Source organism: Scleropages formosus, chromosome 22, assembly GCF_900964775.1.
Source record: "Scleropages formosus chromosome 22, fSclFor1.1, whole genome shotgun sequence".
Taxonomy (NCBI): Eukaryota; Metazoa; Chordata; class Actinopteri; order Osteoglossiformes; family Osteoglossidae; genus Scleropages; species Scleropages formosus.
This window is the reverse complement of record NC_041827.1, coordinates 8,676,336-8,690,700: the sequence shown is the minus strand read 5'-3', so window position 1 is coordinate 8,690,700 and position 14,365 is coordinate 8,676,336. Positions and strand designations below refer to the sequence as shown.

General features: G+C 40.6%; 2 protein-coding genes across 6 annotated transcripts; one reads left to right on the top strand and one right to left on the bottom strand.

The window, feature by feature from the left end:
* Positions 1 to 438: 438 nt before the first annotated feature.
* Positions 439 to 6,445, bottom strand: LOC108918505 (heterogeneous nuclear ribonucleoprotein A1). Of its 4 annotated transcripts, none has more exons than XM_018725830.1 (12): positions 6,310 to 6,445; positions 5,176 to 5,292; positions 4,945 to 5,091; positions 4,630 to 4,840; positions 4,319 to 4,411; positions 3,553 to 3,603; positions 3,396 to 3,467; positions 3,108 to 3,245; positions 2,852 to 2,971; positions 2,670 to 2,742; positions 714 to 2,285; positions 439 to 513 (listed from the first exon to the last, which is right to left on the bottom strand). In XM_018725830.1, the coding sequence occupies exons 1-10, from the start codon at positions 6,319 to 6,321 to the stop codon at positions 2,681 to 2,683; spliced, it is 1,023 nt and encodes a 340-aa protein (XP_018581346.1). In that variant the 5' UTR covers positions 6,322 to 6,445; the 3' UTR covers positions 439 to 513; positions 714 to 2,285; positions 2,670 to 2,680. The 4 variants fall into 4 exon arrangements, with proteins under 4 accessions (XP_018581346.1, XP_018581345.1, XP_018581349.1 ...); XM_018725831.1 differs by having other exon boundaries at positions 441 to 513; positions 714 to 803; XM_018725829.1 differs by having other exon boundaries at positions 714 to 2,742.
* Positions 6,446 to 6,576: 131 nt separating this feature from the next.
* LOC108918506 (chromobox protein homolog 5-like) lies at positions 6,577 to 10,945 on the top strand. 2 transcript variants are annotated; one of them, XM_018725834.1, is made up of 5 exons: positions 6,577 to 6,942; positions 8,868 to 9,029; positions 9,481 to 9,712; positions 9,919 to 10,019; positions 10,169 to 10,945. In XM_018725834.1, exons 2-5 carry the CDS (start codon positions 8,905 to 8,907, stop codon positions 10,308 to 10,310), a joined length of 600 nt encoding a protein of 199 aa, XP_018581350.1. In that variant the 5' UTR covers positions 6,577 to 6,942; positions 8,868 to 8,904; the 3' UTR covers positions 10,311 to 10,945. The 2 variants fall into 2 exon arrangements, with proteins under 2 accessions (XP_018581350.1, XP_018581351.1); XM_018725835.1 differs by lacking the exon at positions 6,577 to 6,942 and adding an exon at positions 7,053 to 7,257.
* Positions 10,946 to 14,365: the final 3,420 nt, after the last annotated feature.

Sequence of the window (14,365 nt, the reverse complement as noted above, 5' to 3'; positions counted from 1 at the left end):
ACAACAGTAGAGGCTAGACTGAACTGCATGGCTAATTTTTTTTTTTGTAGATGCAAGTTCCTATTTTGTGTTTAGATTGCCATTTACTTTATTTTGAAAGCAACTCTATTAGTTCACTTTGCTGCCTCTCACCTGGTCACTCGCCAGACCAGAAACACATCATCATGTCATATTACCTTGTCTGTCAGTTGTTCCATAAAGTACAGTTTTGTATGGTCTTTATAAAATTAATAACTTATGTTGTATACTGTTTGATGCAATTCAATAATTTCTAAAAGTTTAATAAGTGAATACCAAGTCTGAATGCATTAAGAGTCTAGGTCATCCAAAGAAAACCAAAGTTCTGTTGAACTGGCAATACCCAGATCATGATTTTAGCATTTATACTAAGTTGCATCACCCCAAAAAAGGAAATTAAAAGAAAAACCACAAGTTTAATATAAAAATTTTATTAGAAAATAAAAACTGCCCAGCAGCCTTCACATCATGAGGTCCTCCATGTCTTAATGGATTCTAGAAGACAAACAAGTTTAATGTTAAGAGCAGGTCTAGGTACTGTTGATGTCTTTCCAGGTAACAACCCTCTTTTAATAAGAACCCCCCCCCCCCCACATTTTTTTTTTTCCAATTCAAATACATTTAACAAGGTAGTTTAGGAATAACAAAACAGCTCCAGGTAATATACAGTTCTCCTTTAGAAGTATGCAAAATACCTTTAGTGCATTTTTTCCTCAGCCAACCGTGCTACACTGTGCCTGAAGCGCAGATGTTCAGTTGAGGTGCTGATGTCCCAAGTCAGAATTCTGTAAATGAATAACCAAATCTTAGAAATAAAGACAACACAGTCAAACAACATACTCATGTCAATTCATCTTAAGAACTTGATGTGGATTAATAACATGGAGACTGAACATATAACCCAAACATGACATTAGATGCTTTCAAAGACCTTTGCATGCATTACATATTTTCCACATTCCAGAACATTACAGCTGCAATTGAGTAAACGTACATATAATTTGAATTCTAGCAGTCAGGATTTGTATCAACCAGGCAGACAGACTCAATGGCCATTCAGTTGTGCTTAGTCATATTCAATACTTACCCAGTATAACTGCAGTTTAAACAAAACATGCATAAAATTTGCATATGTCAACAAATATTCTGTCTGAAACAAACCCTGAACTGCTTAACATTTCTCTATTAGTAAAAACAGTACAAGTACAGAAGTTGAAAAGTCTGTTCTTACCTACTAGCTTGGTATAAAAATACCCTTTTGTAGCTGCTGCTTGCTAGTCTTACAAGAGCAACCTTCTGTACTCAAAGACTGTCCCCTGCTTCACTGGCTCCTTGCGAAGATCTTGCTACTTCTTTCCCTTAGCTGGCTCCCGTGGCTAGCCTCAAGCTCTGCATGTAAGCTAGCCTCCAATGGCCAAGGTGACTGACAGTAGCTATGGGCCTAGAAGCAACTGTTCTGCTTAGAACAGTGAAAAGTCTCTGTTCATTGGAGGAACAAGGTTTCTTTCCAATGGAGATGGTAGTTATTTATCATTCTACGATGCTGAACAATCCACACAGTTGGAACTCCTGCAAACTACTGGTTATGTCCAAAGTGCTTCATTTTGCTAAAACCCAACCATGTCGATTATGCTGCATTCATAGAGGGGTTAAGATTGAACACAGGGAAACCAACATCTGCAACTGGACATTTCTCAAATTAGTTTTGTTATTTTCAAATACCTAGTTACTAAGATTGTCAGAAGTTCATATTGGAGAAAAAAGTATTCCAAGAAGAACCTAATCATCAAGAGCTATAATGTTTTACATAACAGCACTCTTTTTTTTTTTATTACACAAGTTTGCAGTTCATTAAAATAGTAAGCAAAAGCTGACAACCTAATGAGGCCTATTTTCAACCTACTTCAAAAAAGAAAAACTGATATGCACAATGTAAAAAAACTGAAAGATGGTTTATTTTAACTTGATTTGTTGCTGTTACATTAAAAATACCAGGGCTTAAAAACCCACACACTACATACAACTCCTGGAATGTTCACACTTTACAGAAACAAACAGCAACTACAAAAATCCTGCTCCATAGCAATTTCACAAAACACTTGGTTGAAGCCCATCCCTCCCCATGATTTTTCTTCTCTATTTAATGAGCACATCTCTTCACGTAGCAGCTGTAACCTGCCACAACTGTGCTTGGCTGAGCAGATCTATGGTGTAAACCTGCAGCTTCCCTGTCACTTCTCTGGCTCTCCTCTCCTAAGTACTGATTCCTGTTGAACAATATGGAACAACATTGTTAAACTGTGCACTGTCCTCATTCAGAAGGCTACATTATGGGGATCAAAGTCAGAAGCAAGCCTTCAGTTTTCAAACCATTCTTTTTCCTAGGAACATAACGGAATCCACAAATTGAATCTAAAACAAAGCCTATTCCAATTCTTGACTACATTGCACAAATTGAAAAGTAGCAAAAAATGAAGGTTTGCTGCTGGGTCCCTCAATTCAGTACTTTTAAGTAAAACAGTTATTGCAGCATTGAATTTGCATGAAGGTCTGTCATTCCTTTCAACTGATCTCAAAAATAAGGTAGCAAATCTATTAAAGTCTGAATCAGTGCTAATAAAGATAACCAAGAGGAAAAAAGTTGTGCTTACCAACTAAGTACCTAGAATCGCCGGCCTCCAGAGCCACCACCATAGCCACCACTGGAACCACCACCATACCCACCTGCAAAATTTAACACCTCTCAGAAATCAAAGTACTAAACATCTAGCCCAATACTTCCCTTTAAAATGCTGTGGACCTCATGCTCAACTTTCATTGTGGATTATCTTACCACCATATGGGCCACCACTGTTCCTTCCTCCAAAGTTCCCACCTTTCATTGGGCCATAGCTGGAAGAGGACTGGTTGTTGTAATTGCCAAAATCATTGTAACCACCTCCACCAAAGTTTCCTGCAAAAAAAAAAAAAAAAATCAGCTCAAAAGCCTCCAATGAGATTGGTTATTCCTGCTGAAAATTCTATTTACAAACCAGAATTTTGAGTAATAAGATGGAGATTAATACAACATGTTTTTAATAAAAACTCACCACCCCCAAAGTTTCCACCTCCTCCTCCATTGTAGTTATCATAACCTCCATGTCCTCCATATCCTCCTTGGTTGCCATAGCCCTGGCCACCACCATACCCACGATTCCCTCCATATCCAGGGCCTCCGCCATAGCCCCCTAAGGATTTCAGTAACAGTTAGATATGACCTTGATGACTTAAATACTCCACAGACATTAAATAAACCATTTTTGGCCAACCTGGAAAATTAAAATGTAATTTTCCCTGCTCTTCAAAATATTTCATGTATGAAGTTATTTTGCACTCACCATCTCCCCCAAAATCATTGTATCCATCTCCACCATAGCCACCACCACCACCTCTTCCTCCTCCATAGCCACCTAGAATGTGAGGAATTGATAAAAGGCATTTCACACACACTTCATGCAAATGGCATAGAGGCTGGATGGACATTTACAAAATTACCTCCATAGCCACTTCCTCTTCCAAAGTGTCCAGCACCTCCACTATCTCGCCCTAAAACAGAAAAATGTTTTCACTCTACGAAAAATGTCGGCAGCATCTTAATAGCAACCATAGAGAGAGGGGAGAAGAAAAGGGGGGGGAAAGAGGGAAAAAAAAAAAAAAAAGCGGAATCACTGCAATACATCTTTGCCATATTCAGGCACTAGCTAATAAACCCATAACTATACACATTCTGCATGCTACTTTTAATCAAAGTTTAAACAAGAGCAACAAAAATAACATTTCTGTTTACCAACATATATCATATGCTTCTTTGGCATCATAAATACTGAGTAACAGCAAACTGCTTTAAAATCAATTTCATGTTAATGAGAAAAATGTGGAGAGTTTAACTACAAGTTTTGCAGTACACAGTACATGGGATTAAATCCTTTCTGCTACATACTGTATATCCTCTGTACTTTTCAAACAAACTGCCTTTATGACCACACCATACACTAATAAGAACCAAAAAGTAATTTCTGTTCACGGCAAGTTAATTTGGGGAAAAGCACTAAACTTTGTAGACATAAGAATGCAACCACACTCTCAAGACGAGCAAGTTTAAGATAACGTATAATTTCGTGATGCAAGGGCAATTAGAAAAAAGGCAACCCATTTAAATGATTTTTGCTTCTAAAATGACTTTCAAGAACGAAGTTATGGACTGCCATTAATTGTATATATCACACAAAAGACCTTAGACTACATAACTTCTCATCCTTACCCCTCATGTTCATCCCTGCACTTGTCATCTCTTGTTTAGAAAGAGCCTTTCTCACTTCACAGTTATGTCCATTCACTGTGTGATACTTCTGAACTGTGTAAATAAAACACTACATGGAATAAAGAAAGCAAAACAAACATGCTGCACAGATTTAAGTTTTATGTATATAATTATATATATATTTTTTTTTTAAAAAAAACATGCTTTAATCAGAAAAAGGATATCACATTAATCCTTTGGCTGCCAACAATTTCTCATAATTTACAGTTGAATTTTCCTACAATTTTAGAAGTAAAACAAAATCAACTCACTGACAATCCTGTCCACTGAATCATGATCATCAAATGTTACAAAGGCAAAACCCCTCTTTTTGCCAGTAGCTCTGTCAGTCATAATCTCAATGACTTCTATTTTACCAAACTGATCAAAGTAATCTCGCAGGTGGTGTTCCTCAGTATCTTCCTTAATCCCCCCAACAAAGATCTTTTTCACAGTCATGTGAGCCCCTGGCCTGCAGGAGTCCTAACGAAAAAAAGCAAAGACAAAAATCCACATTTGTGAAACCAATCTGGCCAAAGAGACATATTGAAAAAAATGGAAAGTATGAACACAACCATGCACCTAACCTCTCTGGACACAGCCCTCTTGGGCTCCACCACCCTTCCGTCGACCTTGTGGGGTCGTGCTGCCATCGCGGCGTCAACCTCCTTCACCGAAGAATACGTAACAAACCCAAACCCTCTTGACCTTTTTGTGTTGGGATCCCTCATGACCTGGACACGTAAAGAAACGCGGTAAGTATTTACAAGGACAAACGTGGACAAAAACGGTCAGACGGCCGCAGCAGCACCGCTCACCACACAGTCTGTAAGGACTCCCCATTGTTCAAAATGAGCGCGGAGACTCTCGTCCGTGGTTTCGAAGCTGAGGCCTCCGATGAAGAGCTTCCTCAGTTGCTCGGGTTCCCGGGGAGCCTGTCAACAAGTGGGTACCTGTCACCCTGGGGCACTGACGGGCATCGCTGAGGTACGGCAGCCAAATACAAACAATGCAATAAAACCACCTTCTCCACCATGGCCACACAAGAAAAACTTCTACAATCCTTTTACATACTGATATTATAAGACTATAAAACATATACATTTCTTATATTAAAAACACTTTGAAAAGCTGCTTTAATGGCGCAAATAAAATCATTAATTCGCTCCAGCATCATGCTTAGGTGGGGGGGGGGGAATGCACAAAAAAAGTAACGCTTCCACTAGCGAAGCTTTGATGTTGATGATGGATGATTCCGATCTCCTTGTGTTGTATACTTTGTAATTGTTTAGTTTCAGAATAAATTATGCGCATTACCAGTTACATCCGTAACCGTTAAGAGAAACACGTTGCATTCTTTTCCGAGCAAAAATGGACAAATCAGTCACACCGCGTGTTGCCGGAGCTCTGCTCTGGGAAACCCTGTGGAATCATGGGTGGACCGGGATGTGCGGAACGGTTATTATTAAGGAGCGACGCCATGTTCGCTCCATGATCTCCAGCAAAACAGAGAGAGAGTGAGTTTGACGTGACCACACAGCAGACAAAACGCGGACACAAGTTCAAAGAGCGTTTCGTCTGTTAGAGACACTCTGGATATAAACTAAAAACGAAAAGCATTAGCATTGCTGATTGCACTGAGCGAAAACGGCTTAATTTTAAAATCAGAGATTTGCTCAAGACCAGCAAAATGGCGGACCTCCGCCGTCGAGCCCTATTTTATTGCGGACTAGAATTACGAAAAGAACACCAAGACTATTCTACATGTTCCAAAGGTTTATTCAGTGGGAATCCACATTAATGACTATATATATCATGAATTTAATTGCTGATTTTAAAACAGCGAACTACTTACTGGTGGCTAACGCCCCCTTTTAGTTTTAATACAGTACACAGTGAGTGAGGACGAGCTTTAACAATCACTAAAGCATATCTAATATGTAAACACTCACCTCCTTAGACATACTCCTGGTTTCTAACTATTACGGTGTAGACAGAAAACATGAGATCAAGCCTCTTGCGAGAGCTCGTCCTGAATACACTACGCATAAGTGGATGTCTGCGTTTCAGAGAGCAGCCATTGGCCAGACGTTCCATAAATGGCTGCCCAGAGAACATCCTCTATAAGTCTATTGGACCAAACGTTGTACATCAAGACCAGCTTGCGATTTCACAACGGATAACACGAAATATTAAATGAGAGAATTACAACACCGAGAGAATAACAAATTTCACTCAGATGTTTGGTCTAACACCTTTTTGTACACCGAACAAATACTTTGTACGTTGTTCACTGAATATGATGATAAATGATGCGAAGGAAACTAAGCTGGCTTGTGCGTAATTATTACTGCGATAAAACGTGTTTTAAGCAATTCGTGAAGTAGAGTAGGGTAATTCGGAACGTAGAATGATTTTAAAAGGGGGGCTACAGGGTGCGCACGCGTGCGCGCGACCCGCCATTGTGTGTTTTGGCGCGGAGTCCCAGCCAGTGCAGTCAGAGGTGGAGGGCATCGTCCGAGCCGCGGTCCTGCAGAGAGCACATTAGAGAGGGTTACACCAGGGTTCGAACCTTTTCTTATCGGGTGAGTCGTGCTGTACATTAGCCACTGCGCGTGTCTTCTTTGAGCTTGAGTCTAGTAGAGGTGTGTGGTGGGTGGGATGCCCTACCGAGAAGGAGAATGAATGGTGGTTAGAAACTAAGAAGTGGAGGCGATACAGTGAAAACAGAAATCCTTCCTTAATGGGTGGCGATAAAGTGAATGTTTGTTGATTGGCGGATGTAAAGACAAATCACATGAAGGTACTGTACAGCTCCACGCAGATTGTTGTTTACAATTGGCAGCTAAGAACTAAGACACGGGTGATGGAAGGGAATTTCCTAATCCGCGCGCTGTGTGGTGTGTCGCGTGTGTGTGTGCGGTTGTTTTCATAACTCCTGAGTTGGTCGCAACAACCACAGCCTGACCGGATTATTGAAAACAATATGCATTTGAATTTTGTGGTTTAACTGTAATATCAACCCTACCAGTATCACTGGATACGTTTATGCCCCTGAGGCTGAATTTACGTGAAGCCTTAACGTAGAGCGCACGTGGTCCAGCTATGTCGCGCGCCTGGAGATCGACTTGATGTAACTGTACAGTATAATCATTATATTGGACCTTAAATTAATGCAGTTGTTATTGTTATTACTTATGCTGCTGCAGAGGATGTGAATGCGACTTGCGAGTCGTGGGTGCAGGATGCACGTCGCTTGTCCGACGCGTAGCGTGACTTTACAAACTGTTTTGAATTGCTGTTTTCAGCTGCTGAAAAGCGGGTAATTGCACTCTGTTTTTAGCTCTGTTACTTGCACTGCTTAGAATTCATCGGAAGCCGTTGTTTTCAGGCGTATATTTACATTTCGAAAGCACACTGGCACTCGTGACTCGAGTAAGAATAATTTATTTATAGTACATATTATGATTTTCGCATGAGCTCTGCAGGGGGTGTCCGTGGCTAAACACCTCTCTTTACTGCTTCCACATGTCGGTGCAACCACAGCTGAAAAGAGTGGTTTTGAAAAGCGATGTCTGCTGGGAACAGGAAGTGTGTCGGTGCGGCTCTCCGTGCTTCCGGCGACACGGTCTCGCTGCGTAGGTGCAGTAGGGAGTGAGGTTCAAGCGGTGCACGTGGGTGTGGAATGGCGTGCGGTGGACTGGCGCCCTTCACATGGAATTGCACAGTCCTCACCCTTCTTCTAACAGCAGCAGTGACTTGGTGGACTGCAGCTTATCATCAACACATGTCAGAATACTCACACACACACACACACACACACTCTGACTGAAACCGCTTGTCCCAAGTGGGGTCTCGGCAAACCGGAGCCTAACCCGTCAACACAGGGCATAGGACTGGAGGGGACACACCCAGGACAGGATGCCAGTCTGTCACAAGGCACCCCAATCTGGACTTGAACCCCAGACCCGCCAGAGAGCAGGACCTGGTCGAACCCGCTGCGCTGCCGCGCCCCCGAATGTCCGAATCCTGCGTGAACCTCAGTGCCTTGTGTGCGGGGGGGAAAAAGCAGCAGGTGTACAGGAGCCAGGAGGCGAAGCGGGCAATAGCTGTCCTGGGCAATCGAGGCAGAGGAGTGAAAGCTTAGCAACGCACTAGTGTCCTACATCTCTGGCAACAAGTGCAAAAGAGCTGGGAAGACATGGCTCATTTCCTGCTCAGTTATTAACATTGTGAAGAAAACTAGTCTGTAGTAGGTGCATTCACACCCACTTTACCCAACTTTTGATTGGTAGGCTACTGCATATTTTACAGCGCAAACATTGGGGTGTATTTTCAGAGCGTAAGGTACAGCAGTAAATGTTGACCCTTCATCTCAGGTGTTGCTTTTTCATCTACCATACCAGCATCTGGTATTTGTCGGAGGAAAACGTTTCTGTATATTTAATGTGATTTTTTCTTTTTTTAGTGTCACTCACTTTATTAACACCATTTCTGTTGGGGATCAAAGGATCCCACGCTTCTGTTGATTCCAGTCTACACTCAACATGGGGAAGAAGACCCAGCAGCGTCAGTCATCAGACGAGGAAGAATATGTTGTTGAGAAAATCCTGGATCGGAGAGTGGTGAAGGGTCGCATAGAGTATTTTCTCAAGTGGAAGGGTTTTTCAGAGTGAGCATTCGTTATATAAAACATTTTATATTGTATGCACACAATATACACAAATATCTGATTAGGCATAATATAACTGCTGTGAAAAAATGGCCTTATAGCAGTATCTTCAGACTGTGACTCGATGTCATTTTGAACAAATAGGCTCCCATTTGGTCTGTTACACTTCAGCTACTTTTGGAAAAAAAACATACTGTATGACTCAAAATAATTTTTTCATTGTCATAGTGTCTGTGAAATTATTGCATACATTCATTTTAAATGTATTAATTAAAAATAACGCTCTCTTTTGTCTTGTCTTGTTTGATAGTTAACTCCCAAAAGATGTTAAGTGAGTGAAAGGATCACTCACTGAAGTGCACAAATGTCAGTTTAAATTTACAATATGTCTTACTATATACATATATGATCTAATATAAATATGAACTTCATGGATTCTGGTCCCCTGTAGTAAAGACAACACTTGGGAGCCGGAGGAGAACCTAGACTGTCCAGAACTCATTTCAGAGTTCATGAAGACCTACAAAAAAGTCAGCAGCAAAGATGAAGTTACCAGAAGTGAGGGTGCTCACCTAAAGAGTGTTGCACCTTCGGGGGGCACATCCAAGGAAATGTATAGCCCCAAAAGGAAAGAATCCATTACGCATGAAGAGGACAGGAAACCTAAAAAAAAGAAGAAAGAGGTGAGTAACCATCTGAGGAAAGACCATAGAACAAAGGGTGCCTGCTTGTTTAGTTTGACTTAGAACATGTGTCATTAGTATGTTTTCTTATTTAATCATGTGGCAGTTTCCCTCATTCACTCAAGGCAAGTCAGTCCTTAGCATTTTGAGTGGGACGGCACCAGTGGCCTGGAGGACAGCTTTGGTCTCCTTTAAATTTGCTCTAGGATGAAGTTTTGGTTGCACGAGGCTTTGACATGGGCCTGGAGCCAGAAAAAATCATCGGTGCCACAGACTCTTGTGGAGACCTTATGTTTCTGATGAAGTGGTGAGTCTTTTGGTGCAATGATTAAAAACACTCAATTAAGAACATTTCACACTCTGCTCAGTATGAATAAATGGGTGCATGGTTTTGTGGTTGATCAGAAGTCTGTGTAACCTGCTGGCTACTTTCCTCTCGTGTCTTCATCTTTGCAGGAAGAACTCGGATGAGGCGGATCTAGTGCTGGCAAGGGAGGCGAATAAAAAGTGTCCGCAGATTGTTATTGCCTTCTACGAGGAGCGCCTTACTTGGTATGAGGACGGCGACAAAAGGGAGAAGGATGCACTAGGTGTGTGAGGTGCAGTGTAAGCACCAAAGACAGAAGAAGGGCTCAGACTGATGGAAATGGAGAGAACATTCTTCAAGTAGGGCTTCAGCAGAGACTAGCAACATTTCTTTCTTCGTGCAAGTGAGTGTAAACAAACCAGCAGTGGACGCTGTCCTTTTTTAACCCTTCTGTAATTAAAAAAAAAAAAATATAAAATGAAGAGCACAAACTTTATTGTATGAAAACAGGGCTTTTATTTTGGATTCAGTGTATTTTTGACATTTTGATGACCTTTAACATTTAAATAGCTTTTTTTAGTGGATGTCACACACTATTTGTGCTTCACATGAGTTACTGATCATTTATTTTTGGTAAACTGGCCATGTGGACACTTTGAAAAGAGCTCTGCTGTTCAAAATGTCTCTGTCCTTTTCAGTGGTAAACCATAGGTGGAGTTATTCAGGTTATTGGGAAATGTACACTTACCAGTGTTGTCCCAGATAGTTTTTCGTTATAATCTCTTCCACTTAACATTGTATGTATTACATTTTGCATTGTTTCTTTAAAGTCTTCTGTTTGTCCTGGATTTATTTCCTAATGTACAAAAAAACCTTTTAATGTATGTCACTGGACAGTGATCTGTGAGGAGTATTAAGACCACAGTTAAATGCAGGTAATATTGTGTTTTTTTTTTTTTTTTTAAAACTTTGCATGTCATGAAACATTTTTCATGTAATACTACAGTATTTGCTACAGTGTATACAAATTATGGTGATAATTATGATAGAATTGAACACCAGTATTCATGTAAATATGGTTTATCATTGAATTGTGGCGAAAAAAGAATCACAGGAATGTATATTAAGGATGGTTTTTCACAAAAATAAATAGAAGTTTTTTAAACCTCTGCAGAATTACTGTAAATTGGGTATGCATATACATTAAAAACTCAGTCCATTGTTTTTCATGCTGTATTACAAGTGATTACTTGTAGTTTCATTAAAAAAATCTGTCACGGGGTCTATGTATCATTTATACTCTTCCCAGTTTATAGAACTAATATTATGATTTTTAATGATAAATTACCTTTCCGCTCTGTTTATGAGAGGAGACATTGCAGTCCCTCAGCCTTTTGAGACTTGAGTATTGATTGCTCTTCTCTTTTGTTCTTTTGAATATTGCATTGATAATCTCTGAACTGTCATGTACATTATTCCCCTTTTAAACTTTTTTAAGGTTTAATATTCGCTATTCATGTAAAGATCCCTCAGTGCTCTTGAAGCTGTATGCCCTTCAGTTGTAGTAAATCAACATTTCAGTGTTCTAAGAGGTGGTGTGGTGTGTTCCAGCCGCACACTGGAATGTACTGCATTTTTTCCCCGCAGGTCATTTTAGGGACAAGGAGCCGAATCCTACCGCAACGGTTTTGTTTTGCAAAACACAACTGTCATGTTTCTAAACCTATTTCATACAATTTGATATATCACTGTTTATAGTTACTTTGTTACATTAAGTTTTTATTCAGTGCTAAAAATGCTAATCGTCCCTGTCTCGGGCCATTCAAAGTAGTGGTATTTCCCCTGTCACCAGCAGAGGACGCCCTGGAACAGCTCTCAAGTGAAGTCAAGCTGTTGAATGCAGGGATATGGATGATACTGGATGGTAGTTTTGAACTTATATTTATTCATTTAGCTAATGCTTTTCTCCAAAGCGACTTATAATGTTAAGGTCACAATAATTACATGCTTACAATCATTTACAGAGCTGGGTAATTTTTTACTGGAGCAATTCAGGGCAAGTACCTTGCTCAAGGGTACTACAGCCCGAGGTGGGGCTCACACCTGCACCCTTTAGATCCAAACGCAGCAGCTCTAACCACTATGCTACCAGTTGTCCACTTTTTGATTTGTAACTCATACTAGGAGCTTTGACTTTTATTATATACTAGTGAGCGGGGGCGCGGTGGCGCAGTGGGTTGGACCAGGTCCTGCTTTCTGGTGGGTCTGGGGTTCGAGTCCCGCTTGGGGTGCCTTGCGACAGACTGGCGTCCTGTCCTGGGTGTGTCCCCTCCCCCTCCAGCCTTACGCCCTGTGTTGCCAGGTTAGGCTCTGGCTCCCCGCAACCCCGTATGGGACATGCGGTTCAGAAAATGTGTGTGTGTGTGTGTGTGTGTGTGTGTGTGTGTGTGTGTGTGTGTGTACTAGTGAACAAGGTTAAAGTAAGTGATCTTCGTTTGTTGTTGCAATGCAATTTAAGGCTGTGCAATTACATTAATTTTTTTACATAGCACTTTAGTTACTAGTATAAAAGACGTTCCCTGTAATCTTTCACTATAGTTAACGTGTGCCTTCATACAGCACGACACTAGTCTGGAGCCCATCCCTAAAGCATAGGGTGCTAGGCTGGGCAGGGTGTTGTGGCAGCCTACTGCAGTGGTTTAATTACTTTTTTTTTTAGTCCTAGGTTTGAATCAGCCATCTTTTGGTTGCAGATGAGTTGTTATTGTATGATAGTTATAGCAATATAATGTTTCTTAATGCTATCAAGGTTTTGACATTATGGTGTTAATTTTCTGCTGTATCCGAGTTTCAACTGGTAGAGAGGAAAATGGTTCCCTGAACACAGTACAAAGATGAGTATCAGGTGAATTTGGTGATTGTGAAATGTCCCATGATATGCGTGTATATATTTACATGTGTCACGTTGCTCCAGTATATAGACGGCTGAATGGTTGTTGGGAGTTTGCTCTAGTCTATCTTGGATAAAGGTGTCTGCTATGTACTACCTTATTATATGTTGCTTTTGAGGAAAGTGCTAAATGAAAAATGTAAATGAGTAACCAATAATAATTAGTGCACATCAAATATTTTCTGAATGTGGACACACTACTACATATTTGTATAGAATCTTAATTTTTCAAGTTCTTAAATCAATAGCATGGAATATAAAAGACTGCCAGTTCTAGGCATTTTCTGGCTGTATACTGGCAGTTAGTTAAACTGAATTGCTGCAGTTACTGGGATAAATTCTGATTTGTTTGGATAAAACTTTTGGCTTGGTAAAGAAATAGTCATAATTAGCATTAGAGCAAAAACCTATGTAAAGAGTAGAGTCAGCCATGTCCAGCTGTCCACATGTCCATCTAAACAACTACTAATGCATCCAAACAGAGTTCACTTTACCTGGTTCTTACAGCTATGCCTCCAGTCCCATGGACTTAATCTACATTTAGCAGATGCTTTTCTCCAAAGTGACTTCCTATGAACTCTATGTAGTGACTTACATTGCTAGATACACTGCGTCACTCATTCACACACTATGGGTGAATCTGAACAGCATGTCTTTGGACTGTGGGAGGAAACCAACACTGACAACATGCAATCTCCACACAGCCTGAGTGGGGCTCAAACCCATGTCCAATCACACCACCCCGGTGTTGTGAGACAGCAGCGCTCCTTACTGTGCCGCTGTGTCACCGTGCCACCAGCTGATATATTGGTTATGAAAGACTTCCGCAGTGCCAGGCTTTGGAGAGCAAAGAGTCAAGAAGTATTATGTATTTCAGAGTTCATGTGTTCATTACTCTTCTTGTGTTCCCAAAATAGCCGAGATGATACATTTTGAAACCGAATTAGCTCAAGGGCAGAAAAGGCAGTTTTCCAGAGAAAGCATGCTGTTGTAAAAATCAGGTAGTCTCTAGTTCTCTTCTCCCTACACTGAAATGCAGCTGCATAGCTGTTTCTTTTATTGCTGATAGAATTTTCATGAAAATGAGGGTGCCACTGTCTAAATGGAATGCAAAGGTCGCCAGTAAATTTCATCTTCCAAGACTATTACTCCCAGTGCAGCGAGTGAGGGCAAAGTGTTTTATTCTCTAGAGCTGAGAGTTGCGTTGTATGGGAGGCACTCAGAGCTGTGATTTCAGGACCATGCAGCAGCTGCAATCGGGCTGAATAATGTATGTTAGGTGAAAGTAGTTCACAAATGCTACTGACTTTGACTTACTACTGTAATTATGAACTTTGAATTATGGCTGTAATCAAGTAATTATACTTCTAAAAATATATTTAAGAACAATGAATAA

Bases quoted from the DNA above. Each gene is read 5' to 3' on its own strand.
- LOC108918506 (XM_018725834.1), top strand. From the start codon at position 8,905: ATGGGGAAGAAGACCCAGCAGCGTCAGTCATCAGACGAGGAAGAATAT. The intron at 9,030-9,480 runs GTGAGCATTCGT...GGTCCCCTGTAG, and splicing joins AAGTGGAAGGGTTTTTCAGA to TAAAGACAACACTTGGGAGC. The intron at 10,020-10,168 runs GTGAGTCTTTTG...TCATCTTTGCAG, and splicing joins CTTATGTTTCTGATGAAGTG to GAAGAACTCGGATGAGGCGG.
- LOC108918505 (XM_018725829.1), bottom strand. The intron at 3,468-3,552 runs GTAATTTTGTAA...CTCACATTCTAG, and splicing joins AAGAGGAAGTGGCTATGGAG to GTGGCTATGGAGGAGGAAGA. The intron at 2,972-3,107 runs GTGAGTTTTTAT...TTTTTTTTGCAG, and splicing joins AGGTGGAAACTTTGGGGGTG to GAAACTTTGGTGGAGGTGGT.